Source organism: Dama dama, chromosome 25 (assembly GCF_033118175.1).
Source record: "Dama dama isolate Ldn47 chromosome 25, ASM3311817v1, whole genome shotgun sequence".
NCBI lineage: Eukaryota > Metazoa > Chordata > Mammalia > Artiodactyla > Cervidae > Dama > Dama dama.
The window spans coordinates 68,212,599-68,233,310 of record NC_083705.1 but is presented as its reverse complement, the minus strand read 5'-3'; the positions used below and the strand labels follow the sequence as shown (position 1 = coordinate 68,233,310).

The 20,712-nt window shown below is 52.3% G+C and overlaps 1 protein-coding gene across 1 annotated transcript; it reads left to right on the top strand.

The window, feature by feature from the left end:
• Positions 1–1,121: 1,121 nt before the first annotated feature.
• ROPN1L (rhophilin associated tail protein 1 like) lies at positions 1,122–20,492 on the top strand. Its single transcript, XM_061129783.1, has 6 exons — positions 1,122–1,200; positions 1,519–1,692; positions 7,640–7,763; positions 8,959–9,120; positions 17,746–17,921; positions 20,322–20,492. Exons 2-6 carry the CDS (start codon positions 1,562–1,564, stop codon positions 20,383–20,385), a joined length of 657 nt encoding a protein of 218 aa, XP_060985766.1. The 5' UTR covers positions 1,122–1,200; positions 1,519–1,561; the 3' UTR covers positions 20,386–20,492.
• The last annotated feature ends 220 nt before the right edge of the window (positions 20,493–20,712 follow it).

The following is a 20,712-nucleotide window of genomic DNA, read 5'->3' as shown; positions in this document are numbered from 1 at the left end:
TAAATAGTGCCTATTTTCAGTTTTGCAAGTGCTCTGAATTTGGAATCGTGTGCCTTCACTTAGGTAGGCTTCATTTGGTAAGTTGCCCAGTCAGAAGTTGTGTTTCAGGCCTGATGCCTCTAGGGAAGCAAGGAGGGCTTGTCGGTGGCCCCTGCTGGAGATAGCTCAGTCTACCGATTTAGCCTGGTCTTCGTGCCTGGAGGTGGGCGAGGAAAGGTCGGTCTCAGGCCTGTTCTTCCCAGTGTGAGTGTTAGGGCACCTTGCAGTAGCCAGCCAGGAGACCTGGAAACTAGGCTTCACATTGCTGCCCGAGTCAGCATCCACCAGAATGGAACTGCTTCTCCTACCCTTGGACCCCAAAGCTACTGTATCGGGAAAAAGTAGCTTATTTTCTCCCAGACCCAATTAGATCGGCTCAATCCCACCATCTTATTTAGGAAAACAAGTTAAAATCTGAGCTGGAAACTGCCACTCTCTAAGTTCAGTCGCTCAGTCGTGTCCGACTCTTTGCGACCCCATGAACCGCAGCACGCCAGGCCTCCCTGCCCATAACCAACTCCCGGAGTCCACCCAAATCCAAGTCCATGCCACTCAAGAATGAGTTTACCAAGGGTGCCGACTGGGTCCGGGCCACTGGGAACAGCGCATGCGAAGGCGTGGAGGTCAGACACGTGCTGGACAAACGGCCAGGGGCGCGTGTCCCGGAGCGCAGAGGCCAGGTTCCCGCAGGGAGGCTCGGGCCGCGGGCACAGGTCAGCCCCCAGGACCTCAACGGCTTCCTTCCACGGAGGCCACGAGACGTCTCGTTCTAAAGCTTCACGGAGGCAGTGCAAAGGAAAGGTGGGCCTTTTGCGAATTCGCCGCTCACAGTTGGTAGTGGGAAATCGATCCAAACGTCCTCCTTTTTAAATGAAATGTCCCTTTCGTGCATCTGTAAACTACCCGTTTATGCAAAGCTGGCGCCGAAGCCAGACTGCGCAAGCGCACTGATCCCCCCGACACCCCAGCCCAGACCCGCACTAGCGGCCGATAGGCCCGGCTCGAGGCGTGTGCGCCTGCGCGATCCAGAGGGGCGGAGCCCGAGCGCGCGTCTCGGTTGCCTGGTTACCGGTGCGCGACAATAACGCCGGGTTGCAGCTTCTGGGCTGTTGCTAAGAAGGGCGGTTGGCCCTCGCTTTCAGAGGAGCCTGCGCAGGAGCGGTAAGGGCACTTCGCCGCCCGCACCTCGGGACGCCGGCCCCTTGGCCCCCCTCCAAATCTGAGACCCCCCACCCCCACCCCGTCGGGGCCCCACTCCAAACCCAGGGAGACACTGACGGCCTGGCCTGGCCCAATTTTACCCCGGGGCCCCGACCTGGTTCCGAATCCGGGACCCCGGCCCTGCCCCAGACCCCCGGCCCCGGCCAGGCTCTAAACTCGGGACCTGGGACCCCAGCCCCGGAGCCCCTTGGCAGACGCGTCTCCCGCGCGCTCCAGGCTGACCGATCCGCCCTTCCTCTCCCCCTTCCCCCTCCGCAGCACACCTTGGTTCTTCCAGCTTGGTTCTGGTCTGCTGAGAGTGATGCCGCTTCCCGACACCATGTTCTGCGCTCAGCAGATCCATATCCCCCCCGAACTGCCGGACATCCTGAAGCAGTTCACCAAGGCTGCGATCCGCACCCAGCCCGCCGACGTGCTCCAGTGGTCCGCGGGGTAAGCCCCCCTTGGGCCAGCACCTGCAAGAGCCAGCCCATCGGCATGTCCAGTCGTGCCTAATGAACCCTCCTACCTGGACCAGTGGGCCAACCCTCAGGACACAGACAGAACTTAGCATCGGTGGCATCTACACCTAAGTATCTCTCTAGGAAACATCATGCATTATTGACCATGAGACCAGAAATTACTGTACAATGCCCATTTATCTATGAAGTAGTGACACCTCAATTCTTGGAGAGTGTTGTTTATGCAGGTAGACTGAAATTTGTAAAGCAGTAACACGGGAGAAAAGTTTTTGCATTGTGTTATAAAAGTCAAACTGTCACAGTCCCTTTGTTTTACTTGTGAAATGATTTTACAAAGAGAAATCTTACGCTTATGTTCCTTATCATCAGAGCATCCTCCAGGATTAGGTACTTGTTGAGTTTGTTGGAACCAGAGGGACTGGCTCCAGTTAAATATCCCAAGAATGCTATAAGGTTAAACTCTGTCCATCATAATTCACAGCACCAGAGACTTCACAGTTTCTTGCAGCAAACATTCTAACTATTTCCAGGAACAGATTATCAATACTTTTAAAGTCACAAGTCAACAGACCTTTTGTGTGTGTGTGTGTGTGTGTCTGTGTGTGAGTGTATCTGTATGTGTGTCTATGTGTGTGTGTGCACTCAGCCCTGCTCAGTTGTGTCCGACTCTTTGTGACTCTCTGGACTGTAGCCCACCAGGTTCCTCTGTCCGTGGAATTTTCCAGGAAGAATACTGGGGTAGGTTGCCGTTTCTTCTCCAGGCAGAGATCTCTACCCAGAGATCAAACCCAGGTCTCTTGCGTCCCCTGCATTGGTAGGCAGATTCTTTGCCCCAGCAGAATTTAGAATTATTAAAATAAATCCTGGTGCTTTTACAGGAAAGCTCTTTGTCCTTTTGTAGTAAACAGACTCTGACTCAGAAACTCAAGTCTGTGGTCACAAGAATCAGTAGAAATTTAACTTAATTTTTTTTTTTTTTTAGTAATGAGAGTGTCAAATTTTGCTGAACTTCTCTACAAATTGTATGGCCAAAGTGATATATTACTAGGACGGCTGTAACAGATAACCACCAAATGTGATGGCTTAAAACAACAAACATCTCTGTTCTCACAGTTCTGGAAGCCAAAAGTCCAAAATCAGTTCCACCAGGCTACACTCAGGATATCGCCGGGGCTTTGCTCTCAGCTGGTAAAGAATCCGCCTGCAACTTGGGAGACCTGGGTTCGATCCCTGGGTTGTTGGGAAGATCTCCTGGAGAAGGGAAAGGTTACCCACTCCAGTATTCTGGCCTGGAGAATTCCATGGACTGTATAGTCCATGGGGTCGCAAAGAGTCAGACACGACTGAGTGACTTTCACTTTCACTTGTTCTTTCTGGAGACTCGGGGGGAGAATCTGGCCCCTCCCCTTGCCTTTTCCAGCTTCTGGAGCTGCATTCCTTGTGTTGTTGGGCTCCTGGGCCCTTCCTCCATCACCAGCACTGTGGCGTTCTCACGGGTACCTCTGCCTCCCTCCTCTAGGGACACTTGTGATTGCATTTAGGAACCATCCAGATAGTCCTGGATGGAGTTCCCAACTCAAAATCCTCTCTCAAATACATGTATTTGCTCAAAATGCATGCAAAATTTGAGCATGTATTTGCTCAAAATACATGCAAACTCCCTGTTGCCAGGTAAAATAAGATCCACAGCTTCCAGGATCAGGGCCAGGGTATCTTTGGGGCCCTCACTGCACCTACCAGACGAGGCTGCTGGTTAACCAGCACTTTACCTCTGACACATGCTTCTGAAAGACTCTCTCAAGGTTCTTGCCCAAAATTGTGGTCTCTGGGTTTTTTTTTTTTTTTTAATAATTCATTTTCTATCTGTTTTTTTTCTTTTTAGTTATGCTGAGTCTTTGTTGCTGTACACTGGCTTTCCCTGGCTGTGGAGAGCTGAAGTTACTCTCTAGTTGCTCTGCTCGGGCTTCTCACTGGGGTGGCTTCTCTTGTTGCAGAGCACAGGCTCTAGGGCGCACAGGCTTCAGTAGTTGCAGCATTTGGGCTTAGTTGCTCTGTGGCATGTGGGATCTTCCTCGACCCGGGACTGAACCGGTGTCTCCTGCATCTGCAGGCAGATTCCCATCCGCTGGGCCACCACCAGGGAAGTCTGTGGCCTCTGGTTTTAACCATTATTCAAGTCTAAATAAAAGATACTGCTGTTTCAAAAGAGTTTATTTGTACTTTACCAAACCTTCCAAGATTTAATCTTTTTTTTTCCCCTTGGAATGTTATATTTGGTAACACTTTAGAGGCAACTCTTTTAAGCTTCACTTTAATTGAAAAGGCTTAATCAAGAACCTTCTGAATGTTCCATGCAGCTAATTTCATCTTAAGAACAATTTTGGAGTTGAGAAGAAAAAGCAAGCATTGTTCACGTGTCTCTGCTCGCTCAGAACAGAATCTGTTATGCAGAGATGTTGCTCAGAAGAACGTGAAGTGGTCTTTGAAAGATTTTGTAGCGATTGGGGCTAAGACAAGGTAGGAGAGGAAATAGCCTATGACGCAAAGACATAGGAAGGAAAAACAAGGAGAAACCAAGCAGGGAGCCAGGAAGTGCATGGAAGTGACTTTGTGTGGAAGGCTCTAGCAGGCACTTCCGGGAGGGTCAGGAGGCAAAGGTGGGCCAGCCTGGCTCCCAGCCTCTGCTGTGACTCCGCAGCCCATTGGCTGTCCCTTATTACGTCATTGAGCCCTAAAGGCTTTTGCTCACATGTGCCTTCTGTGCATGTGACATAAATTGGCCTGGCCACTCAAGCAGGCCTCCTCCGCCCTGGCTCTGATGATGCTTTGACTATACAAACCTTTGTGGGCAAAGTGCTGCTTTTTAACATGCTGTCTAGGTTGGTCACAGCTTTTCTTCCAAAGAGCAGCATGTTTTAATTTCTTGCCTGCAGCCCCCAGCAGCTCTTTAGGGGAGTGTGAGGGTGTCCTGTGCACTGTAGGGCCCTTAGCAGCCTGGTGACCTGCACCCACCAGGCGCCAGCAGCACCAGTCAGCCCTGGGTGAGAAAACCAGCGGGGCCTCCAGGCACTGCCCGTGCCTCCTGGGGAGGGGGCCCTGCTCTAGAGGCCGCCCCGAGCCTGGGCGCTGCTTGGATGGCTGATGAGGGGTAGTCTGGGTTGTTGCTGTTCAGTCGCTCAGTCGTGTCCGACTCTTTGCAACCCCACGGACTGCAGCACGCCAGGCTTCCCTGTCCTTCACTATCTCCCAGGGTCTGCTCAAACTCATGTTCATCGAGTCAGTGATGCCATCCAACCATCTCATCCTCTGTCGTCCCCTTCTCCTCCCGCCTTCAGTCTTTCCCAGCATCAGGGTCTTTTCCAATGAGTCAGCTCTTTGTGTCAGGTGGCCAAAGTATTGGAGTCTCAGCTTTAGCATCAATCCTTCCAATGAATATTCAAGACTGATCTCCTTTAGGATGGACTGGTTGGATCTCCTTGCAGTCCAAGGGATTCTCAAGAGTCTTCTCCAGAATCACAATTCAAAAGCATCAATTCTTTGGTGCTCAGCCTTCTTTATGGTCCAACTCTCACATCCATACATTGGAAAAACCATAGCTTTGACTATACAGACCTTTGTCAGCAAAGTAATGTCTCTGCTTTTGTTTTGTTTTTGTCTCTGCTTTTTAATATGCTGTCTAGGTTGGTCATAGCTTTTCTTCCAAGGAGCAAGCGTCTTTTAATTTCTTGGCTGCAGTCACTGTCCACAGTGATTTTGGAGCCCCCAAAAATGAAGTCTGTCACCATTTCCATTGTTTCCCCATCTATTCGCCATGAAGTGACAGGACCGGATGCCATGATCTTAGTTTTTTGAGTGTTGAGTTTTAAGCCAACTTTTTCACTCTCCTCTTTCACTTTCATCAAGAGGCTCTTTAGTTCCTCTTCACTTTCTGCCGTAAGGGTGGTGTCCTCTGCATGTCTGAGGTTGTTGATATTTCTCCCTGCAGCCTTCTTTCCAGCTTTTACTTCATCCAGCCCGGCATTTCTCATGATGTGCTCTGCATATAAGTGAAATAAGCAGGGTGACAATAGGTGAAAACCCCAGTTAGGATTAACATGACCAAGTGAAGCACCCTTCCCCCAGCCTGGTCCTTTAGGTCTTCAGATCCACATTTGTCTAACTCACAGCTGCCTGCCTTTTAACTTTCCCTCAAACCATCAAGTTAACAAAACGTGACTGGATTTGTCCTAAAAGCATGAAAACAAAATTGAATTTGAGGGGTGGAGAGAGAAAAAGGGGGTGAGATGTAAAATTTAGTCTGGTGAATGTCTGTTTACCTACACTTTGTTACATGTTCTGAGATGTTTCTAATTATTCATATATTAAAATTTTTTTATTGGAGTAGAGTTTATTTACAATGCTTTACTAGTTTTGAGTATATAGCAAAGTGATTCAGTTATACATATATCCATTTTTTTTCAGGATTCTTTACCCATATGTATGTGTGTGTATGTATCAGTCACTCAGTGATGTCCAGTTCTTTGCGACCCATGGACTATATAGCCTGCCAGGTTTCTCTGTCCATGGGATTCTCCAGGCAAGAACACTGTTGTGGGTAGCCATTGCCTTGTCCAGAGGATCTTCCCAACCCAGGGATCGAACCCAGGTCTCCTGCATTGCAGGCAGATTCTTTATCATCTGAGCCACCAGGGAAGCCCCCTTTATCCCGTAGGTTATTAGAGAATGTTGAGTAGAGTTCCCTGTGCTATACATATACAGTTGGTCCTTGTTAGTTGCATGTATTTTTATATAGTAGTGGGTGTATGTCTCCCACTTTATCTCCCAGTTTCCCAGTCTCCCAGTTTATCCCTTCTCTCCACATTTCCCCTTGGGTAAGTACAGTTTTTCATATCTTTTATATTATTTGCTGTGACCCTGGATGGTTTAGTGTTTTATTTTCCTGGATATGTCATTTCTTTGATGGTGGGAGAGTGACGTGGGCAGCAAATGTCGTTGTTTCAGGAGCCGGTCTCCACTGACATGCGCCCCAGGGGGGAAAGTTTTGCAGAGACCCCACATAACACCCCTCCCCCCTCCAGAAACCCGATGTGCACCCCCTCCTGAGTTGTTGCCCCAAACTGTCTCCATGCCCTGCTTGGTCCCAGGATTAGCGGCCATATCCATGTCCCAGAAAGGAACAATTAAGGGAAAAAAAGTACCAAGCAGGAAAAGTGAAGGGTAGGGAATGTTGGCACCTGACTCAGCCAATCAGGTGAATTCCCTGCTCCGGGGGGTCTCAGTCCTGAATAGGCAGAGATGCTTGAAATCCTGCCCCTCAAAAAGCAGCAGGGCCAAGTCTGCAACTGTCAAAGTGGCATGACCTTGCACGTGACCTTGCACTCGGATTCATGTGGGGCCCTGACCTCCACCTCCTCTGGCAGCGTCCCTGGACCTGGATGGGTGTTTACTTGATAAAAGTAGCACGCGTTACTGGAGCCCCCCAGGTGTGCCAGACAGGGGGTCCCTGAGTCTGGAGCTGCTGTTGTCCCCATGGTGCAGACAGGGAAACTGAGGCACAGGAGAAGGTGAAGTCCAGGAGCTGAGTGGAGGAGCCAGGAGGAGAGCCCGAGCCAGGGGCCCCAGCCCGGTTCCCCCTTTGTCACCGTCTCCCTCTGGGGTTGCTGATGAAAGTGCCTGAACTTGGGGCTGTGTCAGTGAGTCCGCCTGCCAACGCAGGAGACGTGGGTTCAATCCCTGGGTCGGGAAGATCCACTGGAGAAGAAAGTGGCAACCCACTCCAGTATTCTTGCCTGGAGAATCGCACAGACAAGAGGAGCCTGGTGGGCTGCAGTTCATCGGGTTGCAGAGTCAGACACTACTGAGCGACTGAACAGCCTCGTGTGTCAGTGAGGCTTCAGCGATGTCTGTTGTTGTTTCAGGTATTTCTCAGCTTTGTCAAGAGGAGATCCACTGCCCGTGAAGGACAGAATCGAAATGCCCATGGCCACTCAGAAAACAGACACAGGCCTGACTCAAGGGCTCCTTAAAGTTTTACACAAGCAGGTATCAGAGTCTGTGATCAGTCAGCTGAGCTTGAGATAAAGCTGCAGGACCTCCACGGTCATCCATCCACAGTCCTGTGTCCCCTGCGGGGAACCTTCGAGGTTTACTCAAGGAAGGAATCTTAAATTCAGTGACCTTCCTCTGGTTTAAAGAACCCAAGATTGCTGTTCACGATTATATAGACATCCACTTTTTTTAAAGTACTTGCATTAAGGTGCAAGAGGCTGCTGGACTGAAATGAAAGGTTTGGAAATATGGAATTTCAGACATGGGGGTTGCAAGATCTTTCTTGAAATATGTGTTTATAAACACTATGCTAAATATGATAATCCTCCACCTTCTTCATCTGAAGGGATATCTGGTTTCCAACCCTCCTGAAAGCCCTTGAGACCCACTGACTCACTTGGAGAGTTCATAGAAAGTGTATTTTATCGGAATGATCAGGCCATATTACCAAAACTGAGATCAGTGGTAGAGCCCTGAGTTTTAAAGTGGCTTTTGTCCACATTATTCATTTGAAGTTCTGTGTTCCTGACCAGGGTGCAGTAACTTCTACACACGGGATTTTCCCATGGCTCTCTTGCTTAACCACTGAAAGGGAGGGGTAGTTTGGGCAAAGACAAATTTGAGAAATTTCCTCAAAGGTCTTCCACGTGGAATACTGCTACAGATCACAGAAGTCACCCATTTTCATCAAGTTGTCTTAAAATAGTTCCTTAAAATAAAAGGAATACTTTTATTTTCAGCGTTAAAATTTCTCCCATTTAACTGTTAGCATGTTGTGGAGTTGGATTTCATTTGGTCTGTTGAAGTTTATTTGTGTTGTGAAGTGTTGTGGACAGAGAGTAGAGAATCAGGCACCCCATGTCTGCGTGCCCGTTTCAGTAAGTCATGACATTATGCCATGTTCGCTCCACATCCTTTTTTCTCTCAAGAAGTAACTTGTTGCCAGTCTGTAGTTCACAGTCCCCCCCCCCCCCCCCGCTTCCCTGCTCATGTACCCCAGCTCCCATGACACACACATACACACAACCCCACCCCGCTCCCTTCCCCTAGCAGTGGGCTAACGGTGTTGTGAATTCAGAGTTCATCTTTGAATGGGGATGGGTACTCTGTTTAAATCTTCACAAGCATTATGTTATTTCTTGGGTCTTCAACTTAACATTGATTATATCATACTGTGTTTTCCAAACAGTGTAGCCACAAGGAATATGTGGACATAGCAGATCTTGAGCAGAAATGGAAAAATTTGTGCCTGCCTGTAGAAAAATTCAGAGCTCTCCTGCAGCTGGATCCTTGCGAAGATAAAATCGAGTGGATAAAATTTTTAGCGCTTGGATGCAGCATGCTTGGTGGGGTACGTACCTATAAATAGCCTATTAATAATTCTGAGTCATCATGGGCCTGCCGTCCAAATAATTTAGGTGTTTCAATAACTGTAAGAACACTCTCATCACTTTAGTAACTCTCATGACTTTAGTCATTTTGTCTTAGGCAATATTTTTCAGATGCTTATTATATTTTAGGCTGGTAGTTACTTTAACTTACAGAAGTTAAATACTTATGAGTGCCTCAACGTAAAAGATGTTAACAGTAGACAAAACGTGTAGATACCGTGAAAGTATGTTTAGAAGAGAACGCATCGATGACTTTTATTAAACTACACGTCATTTGACACATTGATAGACTTCCCTCCTGTGCAAAAAGGAAAAAAATTATCTTCTGTTTTAGTTAAAATCATTTATTAGTAACTTACAGCAGATACCTCACTGATGTTGAGAAGTATAGCCCATACGGGTTTAGGACTGAAGACACAGACTTCCCTCCCGTCTGTGAATTGAGAAGGGCGGTGGGTGTGGTGGAGAGGGGCTGCAAATCTAGCGCCTACCTTCAGCTCTAGAATTTGAGTCACCCTGTGAGACACAGGAGGCAAGTCCTGGGAGAAGGTCTGCTTTAGTGTGTGAAGAAAAGGACTGAGAAAAGAGCCAGCTCCCTTTACCGCCGAGACCAAGCGTGCGACACCCCCGTCCCTTCAGTCTATGGACCCCAGAGCACATACCTGGCTAATCTTTAGTCCTCGCTTCATGGGGCACCCTCATCTTGGGTCCCTGCGCGAGCCTCCTTGATTCCATTTTAACTCTTTAGAATTACCTTGTTTGATACTACCTCACAGGACCACTAACAGCTAACCGCCTGCAGCTAACCTCCCATCCCATCCCCGCACTGTGCCCCACCCACCGCCACCTCGTCAAGCATCAGCTGCCCTGAGCTTCTGCTTCCCGCTGAGCATGTATGAACCCCTAAGAAACACTCGATTTAATTTTAGCTGGTTTTAACTTTAGGTTGTCACTAATCTAGTCAAGGCCATGGTTTTTCCAGTGGTCATGTATATGGATGTGAGAGCTGGACTGTGAAGAAAGCTGAGCGCAGAAGAATTGATGCTTTCGAACTGTGGTGCTGGAGAAGACTCTTGAGAGTCCCTTGGACTGCAAGGAGATCCAACCAGTCCATCCTAAAGATCAGTCCTGGGTGTTCATTGGAAAGAGTGATGCTGAAGCTGAAACTCCAATGCTTTGGCCACCTCATGTGAAGAGTTGACTCATTGGAAAAGACCCTGATGCTGGGAGGGATTGGGGGCAGGAGGAGAAGGGGACGACAGAGGATGAGATGGCTGGATGGCATCACCGACTCAACGGACACGAGTTTGGGTAAACTCCGGGAGTTGGTGATGGACAGGGAGGCCTGGCATGCTGCAATTCATGGGGTCCAAAGTGTCGGACACGACTGAGCAACTGAGCTGAACTGAACTGAATCTTCTGGAACTTTTCTTTGATTCCAAATTTGATTTCTCTTGATTCATCAGCCTGGCTACAGACGCTGTGGTTCATTCACCCTCCTCTGCCGTGTAGTGCTTGCTCTGTGAATATCGTGTACTTTACCAACTCTGTTCACGGCCCCAGCGAGAAACTCAGAAACCCCAGAGAAGTTGAGAGTCAGGCTGGCTGCTCCCTTTGGTGGTGTTCCTGCCCACAGGTGGCGTTTCCCGCGAGCCCGGGCTGGACGACCCAGACCCAGTTGCTGCCTCTCTCTGGGCTCGAGGCCACTGAGGAGAATCACAGCGGGTGTCACTGAGAAGGACAAAGACGCATTTAGTTCCTGGAGGAAATTTTATGTGGCTTTGTTCTTCTGGAGCTCCGGCAAAGGGAGATTTTAATAATAGAAAATGAATACCTAATATTTGATTTGATGGTTTATTCCTCTAAGCTTGGTTTTTGAGGCTTAGATTTTTATAAATATGGCAAATCAGAATATTTCATCTTTTGGGGGGATCCATCTTTGTAAGTCCTCCCTCCCGAATCAGGAGAATCAGGCGCTCGATTTCAAACCAGACCAGCTCGTGTTTTCCAAGAGGAGGCCTCTTAGCTGTGTGTGGGACGTGACGCTAGATGGAGACATTTGTTAAGGATGGAGCTTCCCTTCCGGACTGAAGCCTGGGCAAGTGACAGGGAAAGATCACACTCACTTCTCTTTTCTTCCCCTAACACTCAGCCCGTCAGCCCGTGGGGGGTCTGGCATAGACCCCTGACTAAGCTGCCTCGGCCCAGAGTCTTTGCTGTGGGCCATGGACTCCTCTTTCTCTGCGGGGAGCCGACCTTGGGGAGGGGGTTCAAGTGTGAACGTCCCCTGCTCCTCTGCCAGGAAGAGTTCAGAGCCTGGGGTGGCTGCTCCGTCCTGGCCTGCCCCCCGCCCCAAAAAGAAAAACCCAGGGCAGGGCTAGCTGTGGGTCCACGGGGGCCGGGAGGGGCCAGGCCCAAGGGGACACGTGCTCTGTTGACCCACCGCTGCCCATGTTGGCAGGACAGCTTGGAGATGCCCCAGGAGCCCGGCACTGTGATTTCCTGGAGACAGTTCTTCATGCAGACTGGCACCTTAGCACTTGTCTTTATGCTTAGAAGAAGGGAACGTTCAGAAAGGAGCCAGTGAAGAATTGAAGCGAGATGAGAAGGAGGAATTTCTCATGGATCACTGCTGTCCACTTCTCCGCACGCAGGACTGCTGTGAAGCTGGCATCTGGTTGCTGTGATACAGCGACTCCGGCTGCTCCACCCATGGCATCTCGTGGCTTGTGGCTCTTCAGGTTGTCTTTGGAGTCTCTCTAGTTGGATGTGTTGAGTCCTCTGCAAAGACTGGAACCTTCTCTGAGATTTCCGAGCCATAAGTCTCATTCCTTCCATGGATGTTTGTCGATTGCAGCTTGTTGTGGGCTTTGCTCTGAGTGCCGGGGGATCTCGACACCCCACGCCCCATGGGATGACATCTCGTATATCCTCCGAGCCCCAAGTGCTGCTCTGGTTCTCGAGTGGAAGCTTCAGATGTGATTTGGGGTGGAGCACGGGAGCAAGAGCATCAGGGTCTCTGCCCCAGGAACCTCGGCCGTGGCAGGGTGCCTGTCTCCCAAGGTGCATGCTTGCTGGGTGAGATGACCACAGGTCTGCGTTGTGACCTTCACCTTACGTTTCTGCTGCCCCATCAGTGCCCTAAGAGGTGGATCAACAGTTTTCATCTTTTTTTTTTAAGTATGGAGATCTTTTTTATTAACACGAAAAAGTTGAAAGTGGACCATAAGGAAGACTGAGCACTGAAGAATTGATGCTTTCAAACTTGTGGTCTGGAGAAGACTCTTAAGAGTCCCTTGGACAGCAAGGAGATCAAAGCAGTCAATCCCGAATATTCATTGGAAGGACTGATGCTGAAGCTGAAACTCCAATACTTTGGTCACCTGATGCCAAAAACTGACTCATTTGAAAAGACCTTGATGCTGGGAAAGATTGAAGGCAGAAGGAGAAGGGGATGACAGAGGATGAGATGATTGGATGGCATCACCAACTCGATGTACATGAGTTTGAGTAAACTCCGAGAGTTGGTGCTGGACAGGGAGGCCTGGTGTGCTGCAGTCCATGGAGTCACAAAGTCGGACACGACTGAGGGACTAAATCACGACAGCAAAACAGTCGTGGACCAAGTCCACCTTCCTAGCTGCCCCACATAGGACAGAGAAAGTCTGTATTGACAAACTGCTCACCCAGCTCTGGCTCATCTTTGGAAAGCTTTTGAACGTCCTCATTCATGGGAGTGTCCCTCTGTGTGTACAGTTGCAAATACACGTGTCATCGGAACGTGTTGCTTACGGATGGCCATCGTTTCCAGGGTTCTCACCAGGTGTGGGAATGTTCGGAGCCCTTGTCCTTTTTCTCTTTAATCCTCCGAGCAGCCCCCTGAGGAAAGTCCTGATCTCGGAACCCGTGGGCTGGAGGGCTGAGCAGAGCAGCTCCCAGCGGCGGGGAGAGGCGGTGGGGAGAGGCAGTGGGGCGGGACTCCAACCCAGACCATGGGCTCCGGAGGCGCTGCTCCTGATGGACACTGGGGGTGGAGGGACCCCTGTGATGACTCTGTAGCCCAGGCGGAGTGCCGCCCACAGACTGGGACACACCCCAGAGAGTGACAGCTCCTCGGCCTTCCCTTTGATACCATTTTATACCCTTAAAATGAAAAGAAGAAAGAAAGTGAAGTTGCTCAGTCATGTCTGACTCTTTGGACCCCATGGACTGTAGCCCACCAGGCTGCTCCATCCATGGAATTCTCCAGGCGAGAGTACTGGAGTGGGTTGCCATTTCCTTCTCCAGGGGATCTTCCCAACCCAGGGATCAAAGCCAGGTCTCCCGCATTGCAGGCAGATGCTCTGCCGTCTGAGCCCCCAGGGCAGCCCTGCCCTAAGATGACCCGCTCCCTGAAACACTGTGTGCCAGCCTGCCGCCAGCGCTCACCCTGGAGGTCTCACCCCCACCCCACCCAGCTGCAGGCCGCCCGTGGGCCCTGCTGTCTCTCAGCACCGCCGGGCCCTGGGTGCTGGAGGTGGCGTCTGGTCCCCTCCAGGCTGCGCTCTCCCCTGGTTCAGGTTCCCAGTGGGGCCTTGCGAGCCCGCCCGGAGATGCTCACCCCTGCGTGTGCGCCTCAGGCCGCGGCTCGTGTACTAACTGCCTCCCAGCAAGGAGACAGCTGCCCGCGGGCCCCTTGCTCACCTGCCCCTACCCATCACGCCCGGCTGAGCGTCCGCTCTGTGGGGCTGGGGGCGGTGGGATCAGCGGATGCTGGGAGTGCTGGCCCCTCCGCCCCTTCAGCCCAAGGCACTGGCTTCACTCACGTCCGAGAACCGTGGCGCTGGCCACGAGCCCCAGGCCCACGCTGTAAATGAGGAAGCTTGTGAGGAAAGGAAGTGAAACGGGGGGCGGGGTGGTGCTTCTTTAAATATGAGATCTGGGGGTCAGTGCCGCTGCCCGACATTGAGTCGGGTGTCCCCCCCCGGCGCTCTGGCCACCGAGCAGGAGCAAGTGCCCCCGTACTGTGTCCTGACTGTGTTCAAAGGGTCAGGCAGAGTGTGGCCCATGTTCATTCGCTGCAGCTGAAAGGGGCCATGAGGGCGGTGAGGTGGCTCGCGGTGTCATCAGAACCGCAGCGGGAACTCGGAGACTGGAGGGACCCACAGGACCAGCACTGCACGCACTTGGGAGGCTGGGTCTCTCCTGCATCTCCGCTCGCACCTGAGACGTGGCTCTGGCGTGCACGGGCTTCCCTGGTGGCTCAGACAGTGAAGAATCCACCTGCCAACGCAGATGTTAGGGATGCAGGTTTGATCCCTGGGTTGGGAAGATCTGCTGAAGAAGGGAATTGGCAGCTCATTCCAGTACTCTTGCCTGGAGAATTCCATGGACAGAGGAGCCTGGAGGGCTACAGTCCACCGGATCACAAAGAGTCAGACACGACTGAGCAACTGATACTTTCAGGCCTGCACACTGGGCTGGCGACACTGCATCCGCCGCCTCCTGGGCCAACCACCAGCCAGAGAATAACGAGCAGTGGGTCAGCGGGGCCGCTTGCCCGGGAGAGGGGTCCTTGTAGCCGGCGAGCAAGTAGCCTTAGGACCCACGACCGTTAGAGTGAGAGAGCTGTTGTAGGGAACAGAGTTCCCGAGCCAAGCAAGTTGCCTAACAAGTCCTTCTGGATATAAAAGCTGCTGTGAGTCTTTGCATTGGAAACGTTAGCACCGGTAATGTCATCGCATCTTTGCGGGGGGAAGTGATGCCAGCATGTTTGGATGCATTTTTTTTTTTCCTAAAATACCTCTTCCTCGGAAGTGCTGGAGCAGCAGTCATGAAGAAGAGCTTCTGCTCTGGCTCCTTGCCAGCTTCCTCCACTCCTCAGCCCTGCTGGAGGCCCCCAGCCCCGCTTCGATGACTGTCATCCGCTGTGCGGGCTGGAACAGCAGGATCTAATGGACCAATGCGTCTCTGAGACGTTTCAAGCTGGGAACCTGTAAAATACACAACTCTGTTCACCCAGTCCTCCCTGGGGACGGTCTTTCAGAGAGACAGTGTGTGCGGTGGTCCCTGCAAAACGAACAAACGAATGCCACCATTTTTTTTTTTTTAACGAGAGCATCCCCTCGCCCCCAGAGCTGGGCTAACGTCAGGACTGTGGGGTTGTCCGCTCACCCCCTGCATCCCGTCTCAGCAGGGCTGTTGGTTGGGGTGGGGGTGGACGGTGGTTTGCAGATGCCCCGAGTCCCAGCAGCTGGCAGGGGCAGTGTGCATCCGTGGTCCAGGCGCACCCCTGGCAGGCCCGTGTCACCCCCCTACCACCTGCTCCCCGTGCCAGTCCAGTGGTGGGATGTGCTGGTCTGGGCTGGGCTCAGGATGCCGACTGTGGGATTCCCATCCCAGGTGGCTTACCTGGGTGAGTGACCCGGCCTCTCTGGGCCCCCCTGACCTCATCTCACATGGTCACCATGAGGAGTGAGATGCCCAGTCCATCTCTCAGGGGATTCCTGCTGTGTGGCGTTGCCCGCTGTTCGCACTTTCTGGGCAGGAACCTCATTTCGAGGTCCCTGCCTTGCTTCTCTTGCTGCGGGAAGCACCACTGATTTCTCTCTGATGTTTACCATGAGAATCTGGTCCAGCCCCTGGTGCTTGAAGAAGCTGCCATGTGGTGAGAGGACCACACGGTATCAGGGGACCGCAGCAGCCTGTCAGAGCTCAGGGGGGCTCCGGCCAGCAGCTGGCCAGAGGCCAGGCCCCCTTGCAATATCACAGCCTCAGGAAGTGAGTTCTGCCCACCCCCTTGGGAGGCTGGTAGTGGGCCCCCCAATAGTCGAGCCCCTGGGTGAGAACCAGACCCTGGCCGCCACCCGACTGGAGCCTCAGAGGAGCCAGCTGGCTGGGCCCAGGCTCCTGACTGCAGAGGCGGCCAGATAATGACTGTGTTTAAGGCCTGGCCCCGGCTCTCTGTGTATCCCTGAGCCGTGGGGCTCACTTCCACACGGCTGCTGCTTTGATCCATTCAGTCTACCTGTGACCTCCCCTCCACCTGCTGCCTCGCCCCCACCTTGGGGGACTGTCCTCCGCCGGCCCCCCGGGTTTTCCTGGCTCTCTCTTCCTCGTGAGCACAGCTCACGTTTCATTCCCTCAGGAGCTGCCCTGGAGGGCTCTGGTCTGTTCCAGAGGTTTGCCGTCTGCGCTCTGTAGGCACCCCCGTTGCCGCGGCAGCCCTCCATGTCAGAGGTTGGCTCCCTGAGGGCAGGACAAGGGCCATGAACTCGGCGAAGACACTCCCACCAAGGCTGATTTCCTACCATCTCGCAAAACTGCTGGGGATTTAAGCCTTCAGTTCAGTCACTCAGTCGTGTCTGACTCCTTGCGACCCCATGGACTGCAGCACGCCAGGCCTCCCTGTCCATCACCAGCTCCCGGAGTTTACTCAAACTCATGTCCATCGAGTCAGTGATGCCATCCAACCATCTCATCCTATGTCGTCCCCTGCTCCTCCCACCTTCAGTCTCCCAGCATCAGGGTCTTTTCCAAGGAGTCAGTTCTTTGCATCAGGTGGCCAAAGTGTTGGAGTTTCAGCTTCAACATCAGTCCTTCCAATGAACACCCAGGACTGATCTCCTTTAGAAGGGACTGGTTGGATCTCCTTGCAGTCCAAGGGACTCCCAAGAGTCTTCTCCAACACCACAGTTCAAAAGCATCAATTTTTCGGCACTCAGCTTTCTTCACAGTCCAACTCTCACATCCATACATGACCACTGGAAAAACCATTGCCTTGACTAGATGGACCTTTGTTGGCAAAGTAATGTCTCTGCTTCTCTATGGGAAGGCCCATGGAGGTGAACGCTGGTCTTAGTAGTTGATTAAATTAGCACTAGGCTTAAATCTTTACCAACTGAGCTATGGGCTTCCTTGATAGCTCAGTTGGTAAAGATTTAAGCCTAGTGCTAATTTTAATCAAGTACTAAGACCAGCCTTCGCCTCCATGGGCCTTTCCAGGTGTTTGTTTGACACTGGCCAGGGCTCCTCCAGACCCTCATGCCCTCGTGACTGGAAGGGGTGGGGTCAGCATGCTCTGGAATGTTCTGGAAGCTCGTGCCACGTGGGGGTGGGGAGAAGTTCTGGCTGAAAGTCAAGGATGCTGGCGGATGGTGGTGTTGAGGGGGTGACTGACCCAGGTTTGCTGCTGCCCCCAGCCTGCTCGGGGCCCTGCCAGCCCTGCCCACCCACCCCATGGGTGGCCTAGTTGGGGACAGTTTGCTCTGTCTCAAGGTATTTTGTGGGGCGGGAGTTCTGTGGGTTCTGTGTTGCCTTGTGTGTCGTCAACAAGATGGAGGCTTTCTCTTGCCTCTGTAAGAGTCATTCCCATTTAACATGAGAGAATCTGGGAATCAAACTCTTTTTCAGGCCAATTACATCCTGATCAACAGTCTTTCTTTCTTGTGGCAACTGTAAATTCCCCGTAGTTTAATTTAGACCGAGAACATACTTGGGGGAGAACTTCTGTAGGCTGTACCCAGGTGTCTGTCGGCGGCTGTCTGCTGTCCGTCTTGGCGCATCCCTGCGGTAACCGTCTCCCGCCTGCTCTCTGCCGTCTCCAGTCACTGAACACCGCGATGAAGCACCTGTGCGAGATCCTGACCGCGGACCCCGAGGGCGGGCCCGCGCGCATTCCCTTCGGGACCTTCTCCTACGTCTACCGCTACCTGGCCGGGCTCGACTCGGACATCACCGCGTCGGACACCGAGTCCTACCTTTCCTCGCTGAAGGAGAACGCGTAAGTGTGCGCGCCGGGGCTCTCGGCTCTCAGACGATCGATCGGGCCTTTGACGGGAAGGAAGGAGCGCACGCCGAGCCCCCAGCCCCGAGGCGTCAGGTGTGGCTCGGCGGTGGGAGGAGGCCGGGCGGCGGGCAGCTCAGCGCGCAGACTTCACATCCCGCCTGGGCCTTCTTGGGCACCGGATGTCCGATGGTTTAACACCAGGTCGCGTTCAAAAGGTAGAGTTCGTTTCTCGCCAATGCAACACGGAAATGGGTCCCCGCAGGTGGAGAGAGTCCAGACTCCCCGCGTGAGTGAGGAGCAGTGGGGAGCGACCCCGCGCACCCCGCTCCCCACCCGCCCCCAGGTGTCGGCCCCGCCCCCAGGTGTCGGCCCCGCCCCAGGTGTCGGCCCCGCCCCCAGGTGTCGGCCCCGCCCCAGGTGTCGGCCCCGCCCCCAGGTGTCTGCTCTGCCCCTCTGCGGGTAGGAAAGGTGATGCTCGCGGGCCTCGGGACAGCGGGGCCGCTCCCCAGGCCCCCAGGTGCCCCTGCCCACAGTCCTCCGAGCCCCCACACCCGCCACCTGGAGCCACAGGACAGGTTTGCGGAGAGCCACACGTGCCATGCCGGGACGTAGTGGCGGTGCGCGCGCGCGTGTTTTTGTGGTGGTGATAGACCGCAAGACAGCAGGGAGATGGAGCCGCTGATGGTGAGAGTGACCGTGTCAGCCCGCTGCCCGGCTCCCGGGAGCCCGCACCCGGCAGGCCCGTCCCCACCTCCCAGGCTCTCGTCCCCTCCCCCTGTCCCCCCAACCCATCTGGGGGGCTCCGGACCTGGCCCCTCCCCTCCTCCCCTCAGGGGACCCTGGCCGCTCCACAGCCCTCACCTGGAGCCCTCGAAACAACCCCTTCCTCTCCTCCGTCCTTCAGAATCGCACTCCCTACCCGCTGCCTCCATTCCGTCCCCCCCCCACCCCCACCATGAGGAGGGGTGCACGGGGTCGCTTGTCACTCACGCAGGGAGTCAGGACTGCCCCCACCTGCAGGGGCCCATTTCTGTGTTTCATTGTTGAGAAAGGAACTCCTCCTTTTGAACATGCCCTGGTTTTTGAACCGTTTGACACTCTGTGCCTAAGAAGCCGGGTGGTGGGATAGCTGCCTCCCCCTGAAGTCCCCCTCCCCCCGCCAGCCACCAGCTGAGCCCCAGACCCTTGTGGTCCCAGTTTTTTTCCCCCTGCTTTATCCTTCAACTTGAAAATCCTCTGTCACCTCCTGGAAGCTGCCAGCCCTCTGTCCCTCTGTCCTCCCAGGACACTGTTCCTGTCGCCTCAGCCAGTCATTTTCCAGTCCACTCCGATGGGGGATTTCCATTCCAACCAGGCCCCAGGGGCTTCCCCTCGCCCACTCCCACACTGACTGGACTCCTCCTGTGCCTCCCTTCCCCGGGCCCGACCCTCCATCCCAGGTGTCTGGGCTCCTCCAGGCTCGAGTTGCCTGTGGGTTCTGTCTGGCGTTGGCCCCCAGCTCCAAACTTCGATGCCCAGGGCCTACTGGACCTCCCCTTGGGGATGTCTGGTGCACCCATCAGGCTTAAAATGTCCCAACAGAAATGCATGTTTGCCCAGCCTGAAATTACAGGGAAAGGGCATTTAACTGCGGCTGCAAGGTGGGAGGAGGTGGGTGTTTACAATTACACTGACAGTAACTGGATTCTAGCTGCCTAAACAGTGGGCTCACGTGGTGGGAGGTCTCTGAACCCAGAAGGGCAGGTGTTCAGGGAGACGTCCACTCTCCATCGCCAGGTGGCTCCAATGGGAGGCTCTTCCTAAGGTGTCATTCCCCTGGGCCCATAAGAGGTGGTTCCTTTTTATGGTAAAATATGTTTCAGAACCACTAACTTGTGTTCCTGTTACTTTTAAATATGAGCCCTCAAGGCAGTTCTTATGTTCCCACTGACATGGAAAATGAACGGTGTTCCAGTTCAGTATTTTTACATCTAAGATGCTAGTAGGAATTTACTAATGTTCACACCTTTTAGGAAATAAAACTATCTGTAGATAAGGAGAAAAGTCAAAAGACGTTGTTAGTGCCAAAGTTTAATAGACTTAAGACACTCCTTTGAGCTCTACTGGATCAACTTTTAAAATACTAGAAAGATCCTCTTATTATACTAGTGACTAAAATTTGAGTTGTCAATAGAGAAAAAATTTTAAACCTAGTACTAATCTTTTTTCACCTAGAAATATATATGCATTTTTCAATGTAAGAAAATAGAGTGCTTTATTTTTGGAGGTAAGAACTACTGATTTGAGACCACAGTCAATTTTTAAGGTAAAGCTAAATTACGCTATATCGCATAGAAACAGTATGATGTGCGGTGAGAGATTACTAATGGGCATCTTTGTCTGTTTTCCATTTAGAGCTGCTAGAAAGAATGGTATGATAGGTCTTTCAGATTTCTTCATTCTAAAGAGGAAAATTTAGAAAACCTTGAGAAGAAAACTCAGAAGACAGGCCATTAATACAGAGAAGAACACATTTTAATGTCAAAATAGTGCCTTTCAAAACCTTGACACCAAATACAACCTGTCATTAACCACGTACGTATGTAGTGTGAGTTTTTCTTATAATGGAATGTGACCAGTACATCATGGGGCCCTATTTAGTGATTAAAAGATGCTTCCTCCTTAGAAGGAAAGCTATGACCGACCTACACAGCATATTCAAAAGTAGAGACATCACTTTGCTGACAAAGGTCCATATAGTCAAAGCTATGGTTTTTCTAGTAGTCATGTACAGATGTGAGAGTCA